Source organism: Doryrhamphus excisus, chromosome 5 (genome assembly GCF_030265055.1).
Source record: "Doryrhamphus excisus isolate RoL2022-K1 chromosome 5, RoL_Dexc_1.0, whole genome shotgun sequence".
Classification (NCBI taxonomy): Eukaryota; Metazoa; Chordata; class Actinopteri; order Syngnathiformes; family Syngnathidae; genus Doryrhamphus; species Doryrhamphus excisus.
The window spans coordinates 21,732,501-21,753,851 of NC_080470.1; the positions used below are offsets into that span (position 1 = coordinate 21,732,501).

Genomic DNA, 21,351 nt, shown 5'->3' on the forward strand with positions numbered 1-21,351 from the left:
TATTTCGTAGACCAGGTCCCGCTTCAACGGGGTGTGGCCAGGGCACTTTGTTTTCATGTGCAGCGCAGTCCGACGCAACGTGCCATAATGTGGCGCACCCATGGTGAAAGTGGCAAAAGCCATGTTTACATGAGGAGTTTTTCTGTGAAGGCCACACAGGTCGGAGACCCGAGTTCGATTCCACCCTCGGCCATCTCTGTGTGGAGTTTGCATGTTCTCCCTTTTGAAAACAAATAAGTTATTTAAACAACTAAAGCAAATATATATTTGTAAAATTCTATATCGCAGCCCACTTTGACGATGAAAAAAGTAATTTATATATATATAATTTATGATGTCAAGAACAGAATATTTGTTGGGTTGTGCAGGGTGCAAGTGTAATGCACAGTACATAGAGTATGATATATGAACCCATGCAAGGTGAGAACCTACACGACTGGCAGGCGTCTGTCATGTGATCTTGGAGGAAGGAGGAGGCTGAGCAGACACGCGAGTTTGGAGAGGCTGCCTAATGCGCACACGCACACACACACACACACACACACACAGTGCAGCAGCAGCAGAGTGGAAGCGGACAGCCTCTTGAGCTTTGTGTCAAAACCACATGTTGAACAAGAAGGTCCACTTGGGGCCACTTCTATGAAAGTAGAGGCTCCAACATACAGTAAGAGCAGTGCAGCATCAACCTGGATTCTAACACCGACACAACTCTTAACACAACTCTAAGGGGCAGTTTTACCTCATCGTTTGAGTTAGTTTCAGATAATGAGGTTTGTGCATTTGGAAGTGAGACCTGAAAGAAGTTTGGCATGGTTCAAAACGCTCAGTTTCAAAAGGCGTGGTAAAACTGTTACTTTGTGATGTCACAAAGGGGCAGACTTCCTTATATGGTTCATAGTGAGGAAGCACTTTGGGCGTGTGACCAATCACAGCGGAGTGGACAGTGGGTAAAATAAATTAAATTAAAACAGACCGTTTTGTCAGGAAGCACAAATCAAAGGAAATACAGCTGGAATAGGTGCAGATTCTGGAAAATCTTGGTATTGTATTCTAAAAGGTTATTGTGTGTAGCTGCTCTATTGGACACCACAACTCAATACAAAGGGTTGAAAAATGAGCACAATAGTTTTTTCATTTTTCTGTACGTATTGGCACTTCAAATGTACTGTACTCCTGTGGTTTATTCCGAATATTTTACACCACAGAGTGTAAAAAAAACTTTCCATGCACGATGTCAGCGTGTACTTTCATGTACTTTGACTGATGAACAGTACTGCACATGAACATGGACTAAGATTTGTGACTGTGACAAGATCTGATCTCTGAACTTGATGTCTTTAGTGACCTGATATCTAATCTTATCTCATCTTTATCTCAGGTGTCAAGATGAAAATATGACGCATATATGCTGAAAAATACACAAATGAAGGCCTTCAATAGGGATGGGCGCTATGGACCTTAGCATATATTATTTATATATATATATAATTTATATATAATATAATAATTATACAGTAAACCTTGGATATATCGGACTCAGATATATTCGCTCACAACGGACAGATAAAAAAGAACCGATTTTTCTGTAATGCATTTCCAATAAAAATTCATTGCATATATCGGATTTTTTATAACGAATTTCGCCTATTTCGGACAAAATCTCCAGTCCCGTTCCAATGCATTTCCATTAAATTTCCCTCACATAATTCGGATGGCCGCATCGTTATGCTAATCTTGTTGATGTCACTGGCTATTGTCTTTCTCCTGGCTCCAGATTTAGGACAAATATAAAAGTGAGTGACGTCAATAATACTAGCACAGCAGTGAATGAGATCTTAACGTCACTATTGGAAATAACGTAGGCCTGACGGGCGTAACAGGGCCTAGCTTAATTAACAATTTGTTATGCTCAGAGTCCAATAAAGTTAAATTATCATTACCTTACGTCTCTTTTCATTGCCCAGTCCAGGTACATTGGAAACATAGTCAAGGAAGTGCCTTTTTATAACGGATAAAATCCGATTTACGCATATACTGGATATAAATCCGATATATGCGTAAAACAGACATTTTCCGGTATTCGCATATAACGGATTTCGCTTATATCGGACAAAACCAGTGGGAACAATTAAATCCGATATATCCGAGGTTTACTGTATATAGTAATATATATTTACTTATTTTTTATATATTTATATCATATTTTTGGGAAGTATCAAGATATAAAATGATGTAAAATGTTAATTCAGTTTTCTATAAAAAGCTACAAACCTTAAGCCATATAATGAAATACACTCATCTAAAATTGTAAAGCACATGTTCAGTCAATCATTTTCAACCATAAGAACATAAGTCATAAGTCTCATAACGTGGATTGGGTTGTGTGCCCCGAGTGGCTGTGGGCAGGAAGGAGGAACTAGGAAGTGTATAGACAAGTACGACGTTTGACTGCGGCTTCCACAATGAGCTTGACCTTCTGAGAGCGACGTGGCGTGTGGAGTCCTTGGTGGCGCCACATGACTTGTTATGTAGCCAATTTTCCACCTTTTTGGCAAATGTGCGTGATCAAGAGAAATTGTGGGACGGAGGCGAGGGCAAGCTGTCGTGCATTCTTCCATGAAAGCGTTCATTAAACACAGCTTAGCTCAGTCAGAGCAGGAAGTCTGACGGTATTAGCCTCACGCTGCGTTGCCACAGCGGCGTCCGGCCTTTCTTCAATCATCGCCCACGGCAAAACTTCACCCCAATGGTTTGGAGGACAGCTTTACGTCAAAACACAACGCCATGGCCCAGGGAAATGGCAGCACGGGTCGGCTGCTTAGCCACTGGGCAAGGCTACAGAAGAGAACAGTTGGAGTGTTTTTTTCCAACTTAAATGAAATAAATCATCTTTAATTAATCTTATAAAACTTAAGAACTGAAATAGAAGCCGAGTGTGCGAGCCAGTATTTGTTATGTGTCATTCAAGTCAGATTAACTTGAAATTGCTCACTGAAAACAAAAAGAATAATATATAACAAATAAATAATAGGCAATAAAATTGAACAACACAACCTATAATAAAATAAGAATAAATAGTCTAAATAAAAAAATTAAGATATAATGTAAATCTCCTAAAATAATTTAAAAAAATATTTAGAAAGTGGGGCGGCACGGCGGTCAAGTAGTTAGCGCGCACAGCTAGGAGACCAGAGTTCAATTCCACCCCTCTGCCATCTCTGTGTGGAGTTTGCATGTTCTCTCCGTGCATGCGTGGGTTTTCTCCGGGTACTCCGGTTTCCTCCCACATTCCAAAAACATGCTAGGTTAATTGGCGACTCCAAATTGTCCGTAGGTATGAATGTGAGTGTGAATGGTTGTTTGTCTATATGTGCCCTGTGATTGGCTGGCCACCAGTCCAGGGTGTACCCCGCCTCTCGCCCAAAGACAGCTGGGATAGGCTCCAGCACCCCTGTGACCCTCGTGAGGAAAAAGCGGTAGAAAACAAATGAATGAATGAATTTAGAAAGTGAAGAACAATAACTTTAACATTCACACAAAATAAATAAATATAAAATACATAAAAATTTGAATAAAAAATGTAAAAAAAAATAGAAATTCATTCATTCATTCATTCCATTTTCTACCGCTTTTTCCTCACGAGGGTCGCGGGGGGTGCTGGAGCCTATCCCAGCTGTCTTCGGGCGTAAGGCGGGGTACACCCTGGACTGGTGGCCAGCCAATCACAGGGCACATATAGACAAACAACCATTCACACTCACATTCATACCTATGGACAATTTGGAGTCGCCAATTAACCTAGCATGTTTTTGGAATGTGGGAGGAAACCGGAGTACCCGGAGAAAACCCACGCATGCACGGGGAGAACATGCAAACTCCACACAGAGATGCCCGAGGGTGGAATTGAACCCTGGTCTCCTAGCTGTGAGGTCTGTGCGCTAACCCCTAGACCACCGTGCCGCCCAAAAATAGAAATTAAAAAATAAAAATAAAACCAATAGACTAAATCGATCATTTTGAAAAACATTTATCACATGACAAAAAAATATAAAAATGTAAGACTAAAAAAGAAATTAGAAAAATTAAAGAAACAGAATCAAGCAAAAGAGACTTCGCAACTAAAGGTCCATAAGTCATTACATAAATGGTTGAGTATTGAAACACGCAAGATTTTCACTAAACCAGGACTCTCGGGTATTTAACCCGTTCACTTAACCTGCTGCCCCTAGCTAAATGAAAAAGCAAAGTAGGTAAGATGGCTTATTATGCAACTCTTAGTTAAACACTGCACTTGTATAAATACATTGGAAAAGCAACCGATCTGCTCCTTGCCTCAAATCAACTCTCCTTTCTACTTCCTGTTCCTGTCCCAGCTGCTCTCGCTAATGCCGAGGTGAAGCCGGGACTCATTAGATTCACTTACCAACGCTGGCATGGGGGGGCGGGCGACAGGTGAATAGTGAACCCAATGTGGGCTCAGTGAGTCGGGTAGGTCTTGTCTTGTACTTGAGTGGCTTGAGTTTCTCGGGTCACTGCTGCATTGAGCGCTGAATCATACAGTTCGTCGCAGTCACCGCCATATTGGATGTGGTCAAAAGGAATGGAGTTCACCATCACTAATCTGCGGTTAATTGATTCCGCACCCAATAAATGAATTTCTGTGAAGTACAATTCAATATTAATAAATTAATATCTTCGTAGTTATGGTTATGTGCCATAACCTGTTTGCAATCTTCTAAATGCCATTTTAAACATTTTAACAGCCTTCAAGACAGAAACACTCCTGTAGTTAACCTTTGCATTTAAATTACCCAATACAGTAGATAAATCAGCGTGAATAAGACATATGGGACATAAATATTGACTCACATGTTAGAAGTTCCTTGTATTTTTCTGGACAGCGTACTTCCTTGCGGCTTTAAATGGCTTTATGACCCAATAAAGGAGACAGAATAAGAGCAAATAAGCCATGTAAGACGTAAATGAAATTCCTGCTCGTGCAGTGTCACAGTAAATGTGTTCCCCAGGGAAACTTAGTCGGGCTTCACCGAACGCCGACAGTAATAACATTCATTAAATATTTAAAAGTGTGTTTTTTGTTAACATGACAACAAATGTTGCTAACTTAAAGTGCCAAAATGTTGACCTTTTAGTTTCTAACGTGTCCAACAGCCTTGGACACAAATACCTTTTTTTTTTTTTACCAAGAAACATCGCTATCTAGTGGCCTGGTATAGAAAAAAACTAAATATGACTTTTTTTTACGTAACCTTACGATTTTTTTTGTTTTACAAAAACAGTTATTAAACAATAATTGCAGCTGAGCCTCGTGTGTGGCTTTGAATCTTTATAATTGTGCACATTAATTGTTAATGAAGTAACTCATATCTGGATGGTTTGCAATCACAGCATTTTTAGCTAGCGTGGAGAAGGAATGAAATATCAAATATCAAAGCATGTTGATGAAACAATTCTTAAAAAAAAAAGTTGACAAAACATTCATTGCGTCTATTTACAAATCAGGAAATCTGTGTGCTTGTATTTCCTAGGTGATATCTGATATATTGATCCCTTCAATGCATACAAGTCAATTAGCATGGAAAATGTACAATATAGCTTTTCTACAATGTCATTGAAATGGAGAATCATTGAAAGAGCTGCTGTCTTGAGTTTGATTGAAATGTTTCTTGAAGCGAGATTGACTTTTCTTCAAACGTACTCGGACCTGGCCAGCATGGGGTTCATACCCCGGTTCCTCCTCTGCAGCGCCGGCCGAGGCGGCTCCGCCTGGGAGCTCCAGCAAGAGGAGATCAGCAGGACGAGGCCGGCCACGACAAGGAGGAAGCCCCCTGCCCAGCCACAGAACAAGGCGTCCCCAAACTCCCAACGCGGCACCACGTCGGGCACTGTGTCATCAAAGAAGCGGACCACAGCTTGGTGGGCCACGTAGGAGACGGGGATCAAACAGAGCACCCCGGAGAGAATCCCCAGAATGGCTGCAATGATGGTCAAAATCCTTTTGGTCCCGCCGTCTTCCTCACAGCTGTTGACCAGGGAGAGTCCCGGTATGGCCACAAGGAAGCCCAGCACACCCGTGGCGAGGGAGGTGCACGTGAGGACGCGGGCCAGCTTGAGGTCCCGAGAGAGGCCCAGAAGACTGTCGTAGGGCCGGCACTCCATGCCGCCCACATCCTGAACCACGCACGTCTCCCACAGGCCCAGCTCGTATCTCTCCACCTGCAGCAGCTCCGTGGACATGCTCAGCCACGGAGATACAGTGGCCCCCAGAACACACAGCCAGGCCCCCGCGTAGACCAGCATGCCCAGCAGCTCCAGGGCGCGAACACACTGCTCCATCGCTCCACCGAGAGCCACTCGCTCGATAAGAGGCTGGTTGCAGGGGGGGGGGGTGCAAAGTGTTGCCACTAAAAGGAACAAATGTCCTCTGCTGAAGGCAAGCATGCAGGCCAGGAGGCGAGTGGTCCGCCCCTTTGCCGCCCCCCCTCTTTCCTGTGCCAATGGGCAGCAGGGGCAGAGGTGTCTGGACCGACGATGGTCTACATGGAACATGAGAAACGTCTTTCATGCCTATTTTTTCTCATTTTGGAGACATGGATAACTTTAAAGCCACAGGGGGGAAAAAACATCAAAATGAAAACATTTTACAAGAATAAAGTCAAAATATTCTGATGAAAACTTAATCTAATGATAAAAAGTGGCAATTTTACAAAAGTCACATCATGATAACCAAAAATGATATGGTGGGCTGAATCTGGCCCCTGGGCCTTGAGTTTACCTGCATACACACACGTAGGCTAGATCAGTGGTGCTCACCCAGTGGCTCTGGAGCCTCATGCGGCTCATCAGCCTCCTTGTGGGGCTCCCACACCGACCTCTGTTTTTTTGTTTTTTTTTAAACACCAAAGCGGAGGACATATATAAAGAGTTTTCAAAAAGAGTTTGAAATATCCGACTCATCACAAGGCTATAAATGCATAGTACTCGAATGTAAGGGAAGCCATTTGGGAACTACTAGGGAAGGTTGTGAAGAGCAAATATACGTTGAAGAAGTGGCTGAAACCTCCAAAGTCAACTTCAGCTGCTAGCGTTGTGGTGGACCAGGAGTGCCTGAGGAAGAGGAAGCTGTTCATAGATGGAGAATATATGAAAGAATCCTTCAGAAAAGTATTCATTTATTCATTTTCTATGCCGCTTATCCTCACGAGGGTGTTGGGGGTGCTGGAGTCTATCCCAGCTGTCTTCGGGCGAGAGGCAGGGTACACCCTGGACTGGTGGCCAGCCAATCACAGGGCACATATAGACAAACAACCATTCACACTCACATTCATACCTATGGACAATTTGGAGTGGCCAATTAACCTAGCATGTTTTTGGAATGTGGGAGGAAACCGGAGTACCCGGAGAAAACCCACGCATGCACGGGGAGAACATGCAAACTCCACACAGAAATGTCCGAGGGTGGAATCGAACTCAAGTCTCCTAGCTGTGTGGCCTGCGCGCTAATCACTCGACCCCATTCCAAAAACATGCTGGGTTAATTTGATTGGGGCGGCACGGTGAACGAGTGGTTAGCGCGCAGACCTCACAGCTAGGAGGATCAGGGTTCGATTCCACCCTCGGACATCTCTGTGTGGAGTTTGCATGTTCTCCCCGTGCATGCGTGGGTTTTCTCCGGGTACTCCGGTTTCCTCCCACATTCCAAAAACATGCTAGGTTAATTGGCCACTCCAAATTGTCCATAGGTATGAATGTGAGTGTGAATGGTTGTTTGTCTATATGTGCCCTGTGATTGGCTGGCGACCAGTCCAGGGTGTACAACACCTCTCGCCCGAAGACAGCTGGGATAGGCTCCAGCACCCCCGTGACCCTCGTGAGGAAAAAGCGGTAGAAAATGAATGAATGGATGAATGTATTTGATTGGTGTGAGGCCTCAGCATCACCACTGGAGGGCGCTGTGATCAAGTGACATGATGGTGAACCACTTGAATCCCTGTTCCAATGTGTCTCCAAAGTATAAACGCCCTTTAAAACCAGTGTTGGTGCTTCTCAACCCGTTTGGCATTCTTACTGTCAAGTTGCAGTGTGTGTTCCATTTACGTCCAGTTGGACACAACCCACCAGTATGACTGACAAGAAATACCGTTTTAAGTTAAGAACTATCAATCTGGAAAGCCCTCTCCAGGGATGTACAACACCACACGGTTTGCCGCAGATAGACTTTTAACCTTGCCATGGGTTTGACCTTTGACCTCAAACTAGATGCTTTCGGTATACTTTCTGGCCGCCAAAAGTCTACGAACCTGCTGTATATGTACACCAAGTTTGGAGACGATGCTGTGAAAGTTGCATGAGAAGTACTTTTTCCATGAACATGTGTTTGGAGTAAGAACACTGCAGCTTATTGTGTTGCTGTGAGAACACGAGGCCTGTGGGAAACGTCCTGTAGGAGGAGGCTGTGTAGATCTTCCACATGCGCCGCAGGAGATAGAAATGCAGAGATAAAACTCCCCCTCAGGTGGAGAACAAACGCTCAGCTGACTGCAAAATGCAGACATTTGACACATTTTGTTCAACTGCTCTGGTGACTGGAGTGAATGACACATTTTTTCTTTCCATTCCCACCAACTCCAAACTTAAGATCATGTGTCATGATGACACCACTAGTGTTTTGGATTTTTTAGACATTGTTCACAATGCTAGTAATCCAGCAGGTGCTAATGACTATGAATCATAAATCAATGGCTATATTAGTATATCACATATTGTGCATTTTGTGTTTACATCATTTGTTAACAATTAACCTGAAACTATGGCAAAACCATAATCATAAAACCCTAAACCCAGCCTAAACACTAAACCAAAACATAACACAAAACCAGCCCTAGCCTCAACTCTAAACCAAAACAAAACAAAACCTGAGCGCTCATCCCAACCTAAAACTGTGCCAAAACTCGAATCGTAGCTCTAAACAAAAACCTAACCCAGCCTCAACCCTAAACTAAACCAAACCCCATAACAAAACAAACCCTAAACAACCCTAAACCAAAACAAAACCCAAAACCAGCGCTATCCTCAACTATAAACCAAACCAAAACCTGAGCGCTCATCCGAACCTGAAACTGCCAAAACTCGAATCATGGCGCTAAACAAAAACCTAACCCAGCCTCAACCCTAAACTAAACCAAACCCCAAAACAAAACAAACCCTAAACAACCCTAAACCAAAACAAAACCCAAAACCAGCGCTAGCCTCAACGCTAAACCAAACCAAAACAAAACCTGAGCGCTCATCCCAACCTGAAACTGCCAAAACTCGAATCATAGCTCAACAAAAACCTAACCCAGCCTCAACCCTAAACCAAACCAAATCCCAAACCCCAGCTCAGCGCTAGCCTCAACCCTAAATCAAACCAAACCCCAAATCCCAGCCCAGAACAAACCCTAATCTAAATCCCAACCTGAAACTGTGCCAAAACTCGAATCGTAGCTCTAAACAAAAACCTAACCCAGCCTCAACCCTAAACTAAACCAAACCCCATAACAAAACAAACCCTAAACAACCCTAACCGAAAACAAAACCCAAAACCAGCGCTAGCCTCAACGCTAAACCAAACCAAAACAAAACCTGAGCGCTCATCCCAACCTGAAACTGTGCCAAACCTCGAATCATAGCTCTAAACAAAAACCTAACCCAGCCTCATCCCTAAACTAAACCAAACCCCAAAACAAAACAAACCCTAAACAACCCTAAACCAAAACAAAACCCAAAACCAGCGCTAGCCTCAACGCTAAACCAAACCAAAACAAAACCTGAGCGCTCATCCAAACCTGAAACTGCCAAAACTCGAATCATAGCTCAACAAAAACCTAACCCAGCCTCAACCCTAAACCAAACCAAATCCCAAACCCCAGCTCAGCGCTAGCCTCAACCCTAAATCAAACCAAACCCCAAATCCCAGCCCAGAACAAACCCTAATCTAAATCCCAACCTGAAACTGTGCCAAATCTCGAATCGTAGCTCTAAACAAAAACCTAACCCAGCCTCAACCCTAAACTAAACCAAACCCCATAACAAAACAAACCCTAAACAACCCTAAACCAAAACAAAACCCAAAACCAGCGCTAGCCTCAACTCTAAACCAAACCAAAACAAAACCTGAGCGCTCATCCCAACCTGAAACTGCCAAAACTCGAATCATAGCTCTAAACAAAAACCCAACCCAGCCTCAACCCTAAACCAAACCAAATCCCAAACCCCAGCCCAGCACTAGCCTCAAACCTAAACCAAACCCCAGCCCAGAACAAACCCTAATCTAAATCCCAACCTGAAACTGTGCCACAACTCCAACCATGGCCCTAAAAAAAATCCTAAACCCAGCCTCAACCATAAACTAAAACAAAACCCAAACCCCAGCCCAGCGCTAGCCTCAACCCTAAACCAAAACAAAACCTAAATCCCTAATCTAAACCCTCGCCCTCATCCCAACCAAAAGGTTTAAACCTATACCAAGGCCCAACTCCAATGCCAAGCATTATCCTTTTTTTTAAATCAATCTCTGTCAGTAAGATGAGATTTCAAAGGTAGGACTGATGATAACTTGATGGAGTAAATAGAAACTCTTTCCTGGACAATACCATCTAGATCTAGATCTAGATGTACATCCAGATCTAGATGGTGTCCAGACATGTTCACCTGCAGGTTGTCTTTTGAAAGAGCCCGTCCGGCCGCAAGAATGATCGTTTTGTCAGACGTAGTTGTTCACTGCGCCTCCAACAAAAGAGTGCTCGAATGCTTTTATTTTCACAAGAGGCAACACTGCAGATGCTCATACAGACTTCGTTAGAAAACAACAACAACAACGTGAATACAGTGTTTCATCCGTATATGGAAAAGTACATGAAATAATATTAATTTGAATCACAAAAACACATCCGTAGTAAAAGTGGATTACAAAGTGACGTTGGATGTAAATACATTTCTTTTAAGAATGAGGATAAGTAAAAACGCTCAAGTGCTATTTGTTCAAAGCTACAAAATACACTTAAAAAGCAGGAAGCAGTTTTATTTGGGGGTTTCTCTTTACTTTCTATTTCCTTCAAGGAAAAGTACTATAAAATAAGTTACAGTACGGTGAAGTTTTGTTCCCGTCTGGCAAACAGAAGACACTCCAACAGGAATGAAAGACTTTCTTCATCAACAGTGAGCGAGTGTTGTCTTGGGTTTTTTTTTTTAACCTGTTTCAACGCCTTCTTTTGCTGCCTGCTGGCCACAAACACTTCACGACTTGAGTGTGTGTGTGTGTGTGTGTGTGTGTGTGTGTGAGAGGGGGGTCAGAGAAAATAAAGAAAGTAGCACAAATACTTCATGCGGAGTCGCGTGATGCAGAGAAGCTGTCACACATCGTCAGCCGGCAAAGGAGGTATGTTGAACCTTGGTCTGGTGAAGAACGCCATCTTCTCTCTGCAATACAAAATACAAATATATATATTATATATAAAATACAAAGCTTTATTGCCTGTTTTCATAATAAAACTGCAAACATATTTCATTGCCATCACCATATACAGTAAACACTCCTTTATGGCGCCACGCTGGTTCCACACTTTACTGTGATAAATTAATTTCCGCAAAGTATAATTCTGGAATATTTTCGTAGTAGCATAGAAAACCTGTTTATGACCTTCTAAATATGCTTTTAAACATTATTAGAGCCCCCTAGACATGAAATAACACCCCTATAGTTACCTTTACACTCCTATTAACCAATAGAGTAGACATAAGAGAAAATATGACACATTAGACATAAAAAAACCTGTTGACGACCTTCTAAATATGCTTTTAAACATATTAGAGCCCTCTAGGCATAAAATAACACCCCTATAGTTACATTTACACTCCTATTAACCAATAGAGTAGACATAAGAGAAAATATGACACATTAGACATAGAAAACCTGTTGACGACCTTCTAGATACACTAACATTATTAGAGCCCACTAGACATGAAATAACATCCCTATAGTTACCTTTACACTCCTATTAACCAATTAAGTAGACATAAGAGAAAATATGACATATTAGACATGGAAAACTTGTCTAAGACCTTCTAAATATGCTTGTTAACATTATTAGAGCCCTCTAGACATAAAACAACACCCCTATAGTCACCTTCACACTCCTATTAACCAATATACTAGACATAATAAGACAAACTAAGACATATTAGACATAGAAACCCCCCTTTACGACCTTCTAAATATGCTTTTTAACATTATTAGACCCCTCTAGACATAAAATAACACCCCTATAGTTACCTTTACACTCCTATTAACCAATAGAGTAGACATAAGAGAAAATATGACATATTAAACATGGAAAACTTGTCTACGACCTTCTAAATATGTTTTTAACATTATTAGAGCCCTCTAGACATAAAATAACACCCCTATAGTTACCTTTACACTCCTATTAACCAATAGTGTAGACATAAGAGAAAATATGACACATTAGACATAGAAAACCTGTTGACGACCTTCTAAATACACTAACATTATTAGAGAACTCTAGACATGAAATAACACCCCTATAGTTGCCTTTACACTCCTATTAACCAATAGAGTAACATTATTATATAATATTATTGTATAATATAATATTACCACTTCAAAAAATGGCAAATTTTTCTCCTAATAATGTTAGAATGTTATTCTCGTATAACAGCTACTTTTTTCCTGTAGGATGACAATTTTAATAATATAATATAATAATAATATATGCAATATAATAATAATATAATAGAATATTATGATTTTATTTTGGCTAAATGACTGCTGTATGTTTTTCATTTTTACTGTCTGTCTTTTGTTTAATTGTATATTTACAATGTGGGGTGGTCATTAAAAAAAACTGCTGCACAATTACTGACACCTAGTGACCAATGTGCAATACTACATTCACAAGATGAATGGTGGCCTTAATGGCTTACATGAAATAATAACGATTAGACACCAAAAATAACGCTAAAATAATAAAGTGTGATAAAAGAAATTGAAGAAAAATGAAAGTCAGCTAGCTGGGATAGGCTCCAGCACCCCCCGCGACCCTCGTGAGGAAAAGCGGTAGAAAATGAATGAATGAATGAAAGTCAGCTAAACTAGTCAGGAAAACGTTTGGCCATGTAGGCCTCAGCAACACCACTGGAGGGCGCTACAATCAAATCACATGGTGTTTGAAGCCAATATGGTTGAGGAGTCCATGTCTGCCTGTTGAGTTTTTTGTTGCTACGGTTACAAAAGAGGAGGTTACCTGAATGTCTGAACAGGAAGGGGTTCCTTGTGGCTCTGCCCCCTCATCTGTCGAACTTCTTTGGAGGCCTTCCTGAGCCTCCTCCCGGCTTCCTCCTCCTGCCGCTGCTCCTGCTTGCTTTGACTCGCCTGCAGAAGAGGGCAAACAGGAGTCACGAGTCGTGGATCCTTGCTGGAAAGTCACACCATGCCTCACCTGTCTGTGGGCCTCCCTGAGGAGGTGGCGGAAGCGTTCGTCTCTCAGGGCCCAGTGGGGCAGCTCGCTGGCCTCGCTGGCCTGCGGGTCCTCCAGTCGCAGCTTCAGCTCCCTCAGGGCACTCAACTCCTCCATCAGCTGCCTCTGGCGCGTCCTGCAGGCCTGAAGGTCCAGCTCCAGGTCCAGGGAGGTTCGTGTGGGCTGCTCGGCCAGGGAGGAGCGGTAAGACTGCTGCGGGGCGGGGCGAGAGAACACACTCAACGCTCACATATGGAGAGTTTCTGGAGGAAACAACCAGCAGCAACAACACCCTCCATACCTGCTTATAGCGCAGCGTTCTTCGTTCCAAAGTGTTTCGGACAAAAGGAGACTTCTTTGGTAGAGTTGAGCTGTCACTGTCGCTGCGATACAACTGAAAAGAACCACAAAAATGTTCTACTAACTTACTACTTATATTAAAACAAAGGCAACAAGTGGTCAAAACTAAATTCAAATGCTCATTTTGCCTGCCTGGGGAACCTCACTCCATCGGTCTCCATTGGCCGCCTACCAACATAGAGCTATTATTAGGCATTAAAATTAACATTTGATGTATTTTTGTTATATTTTCCAAATCCAAGCTGTGAAAACTTGAATGTAAGCAAATCTGTTTCTGTTTGACTAATGAAATAATACATTATTTTTATTTTTAATACACTCAATAAATTTATTGAGTTAGTTTTTTTCAGGTTTAAAATATTTGCAAAGATCTAAAAAAAATACATGTCTTTATGTTGTTATTTTGATTTTTTTTTTTTTTAATTCAATTTTGGGATATGCTAATGCATGAAAAAAAACATTTTTTAAAGAATTGCAAATTTATTCAAAGGAAAATAATAGACGTATTAAATTTTTTATACATTTGCAAACATAATGTTTAATAGTATACATATTATATTATACATAATGCAAAATGTTTGCATGCTATCATTATGAGGTGTTGTGTGTAAAATTTCTAGGGAAAAAAAATTAGGAAAAAAAATGATAACATAAAATGCTGAAAAAGTGAAAGGCTGTGAATACTTTCTATAGGGACACTGTAATGGCGCCCTCCGCTGGTGGCTGCCACGTGGTGCACTGTTCATCATGAAACGTGTTGCTGTGCATGCTAAATATGTCATATCGCACGTGATTCATGAAAAAAAAAAACATAAGTGATGTTTGAACTCACCCTGCAGACATACTGACTGCGAGCGCCAGGAGTGAAGGTCTGTGAGCGAACGATGGTGCTGCCCCGCATGAACGGCGAGGCGTAACCCCAGCGGCCGCCCCTCTCTTTGGGTCGCACTCGCACAGGTTCTGGAAAGTGCCCATCCGTCATGGTGGCCTTCTCCACCTGCCAATTAAGAAACACTCGTCATGTTCTCTTCCCGTCAGACGGAAAGAAAAACACTCACACGACCTTCACTGGAGCAATTTTGCTAGACGGCTGCTCACAGCGCCCTCCAGTGGCGACACAGAGACCCTCCGAGCACGGCACTGTGCACACTGCGCTGTTGCTGCAGCCGCTGTCCACCGACTCGGCTTGCCAGCTCCTGGAGGACACAGCCGCAAAACATCAAAAGGAGATGGCGACAAACCTGAATTTAAAAAAAATTGATGGATGCTGGTACCTTTCAGACGTCGCCGCCCCTGGCTCCTCCCGTTTCTGCAGCCTCAGCAGGTCTGCATCACGCTCCTCCAGGCTGGCACTGGTACGGGAAAGCAGTGTGCACACGCTCTCCTGTGACGACCAACAACACAGTCAAGTTAACCAAAAGTGAGACACAGAACACATCACGTTATCAGGCTCCTTTTTTTAAATGATTTGTTTTAAATGCCCTGCGGGCCGCACTTTGGACATCACTAGAGTGGTCAACACTCTAAATTCCGGCGTTGGGGACAAGACACTTCCTTATTTCGAAGTTCATAAGCAACATTACCGCAGCTCTGGGCCTGTGTTCGTCCTCCGGCCCTTCGTGATGCCGCCGCTGGCCAAGGCTCCTCAGATCAGGCCTCTGAGACTCGGCCACCCCACTGAACGTCTGGACCCTCAGCCAGTGGTAAACCATATCTGTGCTCCCCTCACAGTCCACCAGGCTCAACTGCGCTCTCCCCTGCACACATTCCATCCCTTTATTCAAGCCTTTCCGAAGCTATCACACAGACATCAGAAAGCATCCTTCCGACATACCAGGAGCTCCTCCTGAGCCTGCGGACCCAGCGAGCAGAGGGACAGCTGCAAGGTGCACACTGCCAAAGCGTCGGCGGGGACAGGGACCCGGAACCCTTCGTTCAAGCTCATATGCGGCTGTGGATCCAGCGCCGTGCAGCAGTAGAAAGCGCAGGCCCGGCCCGCGTCCAGCGGGATCAGGTGCACCTTCACAAAGCTGCCATGACATACTTTTTATTCTTCACGCTCACCTGCAACGACGTGGTTAAAGACATACAGCGACTGGACTCACACTTTGTATCCGTCCCTTACGACGGACCTGCTGAGGTTCTTGAGCTGGAGCAGATGAAGACGAAGAGACTGAGACGTGGATTCCCACCTGGATAAAAGTGCAGCAAAGAGCATGAGAACTTGGGTTCTTATATGTGAAGATGTGTTACTGTATGGTTCCTCACAGGAGTCCCAGTTGGATCAGCGGGGGCTCGCTCAGGGAAGCTTGCTCCTTCATGAAGGACATGTCCTCAGACTCCTCTGCCCTGTTGGACAACACAGCAGCAATTTGAGGTCTTGCTATGGGTTTCACAATGCTGAGTGGACCTCCCTCTCACCTCCTGCCCCAGGCCTCAAAGACCCCACTGTCTGTGGCCAGAGCGTCCTCAGAGACGCCTGCAGAGACTCTCCTGGACCTCCTGCTGCTCCTGTTGGCGCTGTTCCCCCTGAGAGTCACTCCTGGACACCAGAATACAGAAAATTCCATTATTTTTTTTTTTTAAGATAAATTTTAAATGTGAATGGACAGACATGTTTAGATTACATGTGTACATTAATAGACTGGTATGAATTAGTATGTGAATGGACATACAGGTGCTTACAATGTGTGTCTGTGTGTGTACATATTTACATGTTTGTAAATTCACAGATATTTATATTTTGCGTGTGTGTAAATATATATAACAGTTATTAACATGTGTATGCAAATGACCAGATTGATATTCGTTATTATTTGCATAGGTGATTTGGGTATGTGAATGGACAGACCAATGTTGTATGTAAAGGTAAGTGTGTGCATTGTGTAGGAGAGATATTAAAATAATGTGTGTTTGTGGATGTGCAGACGGATATTTCCATAATGTGTGAATAGCCTGATGGTTTTTCACATGTATGTGAATGGCCAGATGGATATTTTCTTGACATACATGTATGAATAATGATATGTGTGTATGTACATAAATCAGATGTTTGCATTGTGTGTGAATGGATGGTCAGGTTATGTAGGTGCATGTAAATGGACAGACAGATATTTACATTATGTATGTGCTACTTACCGGTAAAAGCACCCTGAGACGTGGCGTCTCTGTGGTTTTTTCCATCTGCAGGATGCACTGTGGCGAGGGCGCCAGGGTCGTCACCACACAACATGGCGGCGTGTGATGGCAGCTGCGACTGCCCACGCAGACCCTCCAACAGCCCGCGGCTTGCCTGTTCCATGTACTCCTCCGTCATCTGGGTGAGAGGGCAGTCCTGGGGGGCGCAGTGGTAGGGCGTATCCAAGGGGGAGCTGGGCGGCGACAGCGAGGAGAGTGAGGAACGGGATGACAAGGAGGCTAGAGACTGGGGCGTGTCGTGGGAGCGCTTGGCTTTGCTCTGGCCCGGCGGCTCCTGAGCGTACAAGGAGCAGTCTCTGGACACGGCAGCCTCCGGAGGCAGCAGGTAGCGCAAGTGGGGGTCCAGTGTCTCCGCCGCCGCGTCGTGGCGCTCAAACTGGGGGACGCCGTAGATGTCGCTGAAGCTGATGGAGCTGAGCGAGCCTCGGCTGGACGCGAGTGAGCCGCGACTGGATGCCAGCGAGCCTCGGCTACTGCTGGATGACACAGTCAGAGAACTGGCCGACAGGCTGGTCATGTGACAGAAACAGGAAGTTAAAGTTAACAACTAAAAAGAAAGAAAAAAAGAGAGAGTGTTGTACCTCTTCAGTTGCGAGTGAAGGTAGGTGGTGATGCGCGTGGCCTCCTCCAGTTGTCTCAGCAGGACGTTCCTCTTCTCCTGCTGCAGGATCCTGGACAGACAAAGTAAACAGGGTTTGCACTACTTGATTGATTGTGATGATAATTGATCCTAGTCCATGACTAAATAAAAGCCACCCAGCCTTAAAAATGAGTGTTAAATATGAAAAACAACGTTACATTATTGTGAGAATGGATGTACAGTATGTGCTGTGTATGTGTATGTGTATGGATTAGGTTGCCACTGCCCCTAAAAAGTCATTCCAGGAATTCCTGGTAATGTGTATGGATTAGGTTGCCACTGCCCCTCAAAAGTCATTCCAGGAATCCCCGGCAATGTGTATGAATTAGGTTGCCACTGCCCCTCAAAAGTAATTCCCAGAATTCCTGGTAATGTGTATGGATTAGGTTGCCACTGCCCCTCAAAAGTAATTCCAAGAATTCCTGGTAATGTGTATGGATTAGGTTGCCACTGCCCCTCAAAAGTAATTCTAGGAATTCCTGGTAATGTGTATGGATTATGTTGCCACTGTCCCTCAAAAGTAATTCCAGGAATCCCTGGTAATGTGTATGGATTAGGTTGTCACTGCCCCTCAAAAGTAATTCCAGGAATCCCTGGTAATGTGTATGGATTAGGTTGCCACTGCCCCTCAGAAGTCATTCCAGGAATCCCCGGTAATGTGTATGGATTAGGTTGCCACTGCCCCTCAAAAGTAATTCCAGAATTCCTGGTAATGTGTATGGATTAGGTTGCCACTGCCCCTCAAAAGTAATTCCAGGAATCCCTGGTAATGTGTATGGATTAGGTTGCCACTGCCCCTCAAAAGTAATTCCAGGAATCCCTGGTAATGTGTATGGATTAGGTTGCCACTGATCCTCAAAAGTAATTCCAGGAATCCCTGGTAATAAGTATGGATTAGGTTGCCACTGCCCCTCAAAAGTAATTCCAAGAATCCCTGGTAATGTGTATGGATTAGGTTGCTACTGCCCCTCAAAAGTAATTCCAAGAATTCCTGGTAATGTGTATGGTTTGATTGCCAATGCCCCTCAAAAGTAATTCCAAGAATTCCTGGTAATGTGTATGGATTAGGTTGCCACTGCCCCTCAAAAGTTCCCAGAATCTAAATCCTGGTTACCTCTGATTGGCTCCCTGGCTCTGCGTGCTTTGGGCCCGCTGCACCTCCTCCTCTAGCCGGCGGCGCTCCTCCTCCAGCTGGAGCAGCGTCTCAGGCGAGTGCTGCTGCTGGCTGACCAGGATGATCTCCTGCAGGAGAGCCTCCTTCTCGCGCAGCAGCTGCAGGAAGTCCCGATCGCGGTCCGCCTCAGCCCGGCCCGACCAGCTCTCGCTATCCAGCTGGGCTAGCTGGTGCTGAATGCTTTGCACCCTGGTGGCAGGAAGGAGGAACAGCAATGTCGCTCAGGAAGTATGCGCACATGAACATCAGCATAATAATTATAATAATTAATCCATGTGATCGGTATCGGTCAATTTCAGTCCCGGATGAATTGGCAGCATCCCTTCTACTCATGTAAAATTTCCAATTGTAAAATTTTCCAACTATTTAAACTTTCTTCTTGAAAATGTTCTTCTCGTAATTGAATCCCATAATATTTGGACTATATTTTTGTAACATTGGTACTTTTTCCACAAACTGCACCTTTATTCATTGTATTGTTTCTCATAATATAACAGCCTTTGATTTATTTTTTTTTCCAACTATTCAATGATCAGAATAAAGTCCTAATATTACGAGAAAATATGGCTATTTTCTATTAAGAGAAAAAAAAGAGCGAAGTATGAGTGACGTTGATATTAATAATTGTCTTTCTCATGTACAGTATATGATAAAGCTGAGATGCAGTTATGTATGACTTCTTAGCATATCTACATGTGTTGCTTTACAAAATGTCTAAGTATACTTTCATATTTCAGCATATGACCCCACCACTGGACTAGAGGAATACAGTATAAGTATAAAGTATACATTCATTCATTTTCTACCGCTTTTTCCTCACGAGGGTCGCGGGGGTGCTGGAGCCTATCCCAGCTGTCTTCGGGCGAGAGGTACACCCTGGACTGGTGGCCAGCCAATCACAGGGCACATATAGACAAACAACCATTCACACTCACATTCATACCTATGGACAATTTGGAGTCGCCAATTAACCTAGCATGTTTTTGGAATGTGGGAGGAAACCGGAGTACCCGGAGAAAACCCACGCTTGCACAGGGAGAACATGCAAACTCCACACAGAGATGGACGAGGGTGGAATTGAACCCTGGTTTCCTAGCTGTGAGGTCTGCACGCTAACCACTAGATCGCTGTGCCGCCCATAAAGTATACATAACTATGTATATTATACAATATGAGCGCCAGTCCATTCTGTCACAACACGGCCTGTTGTCATGGTGCCATGAGCAAAAACGGCCAAAAACACACACTTACTTCTTCTTGGCCTCCTCGTACTGCCAGTTGAGTTTAACTTTGTCCACCAGGTGGGAGGAGTCCTGCACGGCGTACTGGGAAAACACAACACAGAGAGCGAGAAAAGGAACATGAGGCCGCAGGAAGTCTCTTAATGAGGACTGAGTGTGACCTCAGTACAGCGAGAGCCAAAGTCGGGAGCGTAGGTACCTCTCCCATGATGTCCGTCTGGCAGCCAGTGTCGCAGTACTGCTGCTGCGCACCGCACGGCTCACCCGCCGCTGCTCCAGTGCTGTTGTTGGCCACCTCGCCGGCTGAGTCGCACAAGCTGCTTTGGAAGTTCACTGTCAGTTTGGCCAGAGTCTGGAGGCAAATCACAAGCGTTACGTTAAGTCTTTATCATGAAGGCTTCACTACACATCCGAAAACAAACAAATCTGTAACTGTAACACGAGCGTTCCGTTTGCACTTCAATCTTGGTAGACATGATCCCGTATCAGCTGGAAACACCATCTTGTTATGGGTTACCAACTTCAGAGCTACTGGATCTGCATTGAAACCAAAATCAACCGGCCAACCTCGCACAGCCAGAACTGATTTAATTAATAAAACATCATGAAACAGAATGGCATTATATGTTACATTTTTTTGTTTCTTTAGTTTATTTGCCTTTTATTTAACCTACAAATGTGTCAGATCATTTTGACTGACCCTATAGTTATTTCATGTTGCCACTGGGTGGCGCTGTGACTCCGTCGGGAAGAATGGACAGCTTTTATTGACTTTTGGCAGTTCTACAAGTACAATTAAGCAAGAAAACAAAAAAAACTAAACTTTTGGATTTTGGAATTTGTGGAAATAAATACACTGGATTACCCTATAATAGTACTTTTTTTTTTAGTTGTGAATTTTTTAAGAATTTTTTATTTTTTAATTTTGGTTGGCAAAAATATTCTGAGTCAATATACTATAAGGGGAATAAAGTCATTATGTTACAGGAAGAACATTCGGAACATTTATTTTTTTTAAAACTACAGCAAAAATGTAAAAAAAAAAACGGCAGAAAAGTCAAAATATGAAGTCATTTTTCAAGAAAAAAAGTCCAAATTTTACAAAAATAAACTCCTTAATATGATGAGAAAAAATAATATAGTCATTCTTACAATAATAATAATATTTTTACTAGCATAGATTTGAAGTATTAAATTAAA

At 43.3% G+C, this 21,351-nt stretch overlaps 2 protein-coding genes across 4 annotated transcripts in view; both read right to left on the reverse strand.

Moving 5' to 3' along the window:
* Positions 1-7,455, reverse strand: part of LOC131129798 (putative claudin-24) — a 9,924-nt gene extending 2,469 nt beyond the window's left edge. For 2 of the 3 annotated variants that reach the window (XM_058073672.1, XM_058073671.1), the window contains exons 1-2: positions 4,870-7,455; positions 4,424-4,658 (exon numbers count right to left, since the gene is read on the reverse strand). In XM_058073672.1, coding sequence (XP_057929655.1) covers positions 5,710-6,570 — 861 coding nt within the window. In that variant the 5' untranslated portion in view covers positions 6,571-7,455 and the 3' untranslated portion in view covers positions 4,424-4,658; positions 4,870-5,709. The remainder of the gene's footprint in view (positions 1-4,423; positions 4,659-4,869) is intronic. The other variant, XM_058073673.1, reaches the window with a different exon arrangement.
* Positions 7,456-10,799: 3,344 nt separating this feature from the next.
* wwc3 (WWC family member 3) overlaps positions 10,800-21,351 on the reverse strand; it is a 37,527-nt gene continuing 26,975 nt past the window's right edge. The window contains exons 7-23 of the mRNA XM_058073478.1: positions 20,351-20,503; positions 20,162-20,235; positions 18,851-19,099; positions 17,678-17,767; positions 17,037-17,605; positions 16,320-16,440; positions 16,167-16,247; positions 16,004-16,090; positions 15,733-15,928; positions 15,482-15,655; positions 15,173-15,282; positions 14,962-15,094; positions 14,731-14,895; positions 13,840-13,932; positions 13,521-13,751; positions 13,326-13,453; positions 10,800-11,481 (exon numbers count right to left, since the gene is read on the reverse strand). Of these exons, the coding sequence (XP_057929461.1) occupies positions 11,415-11,481; positions 13,326-13,453; positions 13,521-13,751; positions 13,840-13,932; positions 14,731-14,895; positions 14,962-15,094; positions 15,173-15,282; positions 15,482-15,655; positions 15,733-15,928; positions 16,004-16,090; positions 16,167-16,247; positions 16,320-16,440; positions 17,037-17,605; positions 17,678-17,767; positions 18,851-19,099; positions 20,162-20,235; positions 20,351-20,503 (2,721 nt within the window). The 3' untranslated portion in view covers positions 10,800-11,414. The remainder of the gene's footprint in view (positions 11,482-13,325; positions 13,454-13,520; positions 13,752-13,839; positions 13,933-14,730; positions 14,896-14,961; positions 15,095-15,172; positions 15,283-15,481; positions 15,656-15,732; positions 15,929-16,003; positions 16,091-16,166; positions 16,248-16,319; positions 16,441-17,036; positions 17,606-17,677; positions 17,768-18,850; positions 19,100-20,161; positions 20,236-20,350; positions 20,504-21,351) is intronic.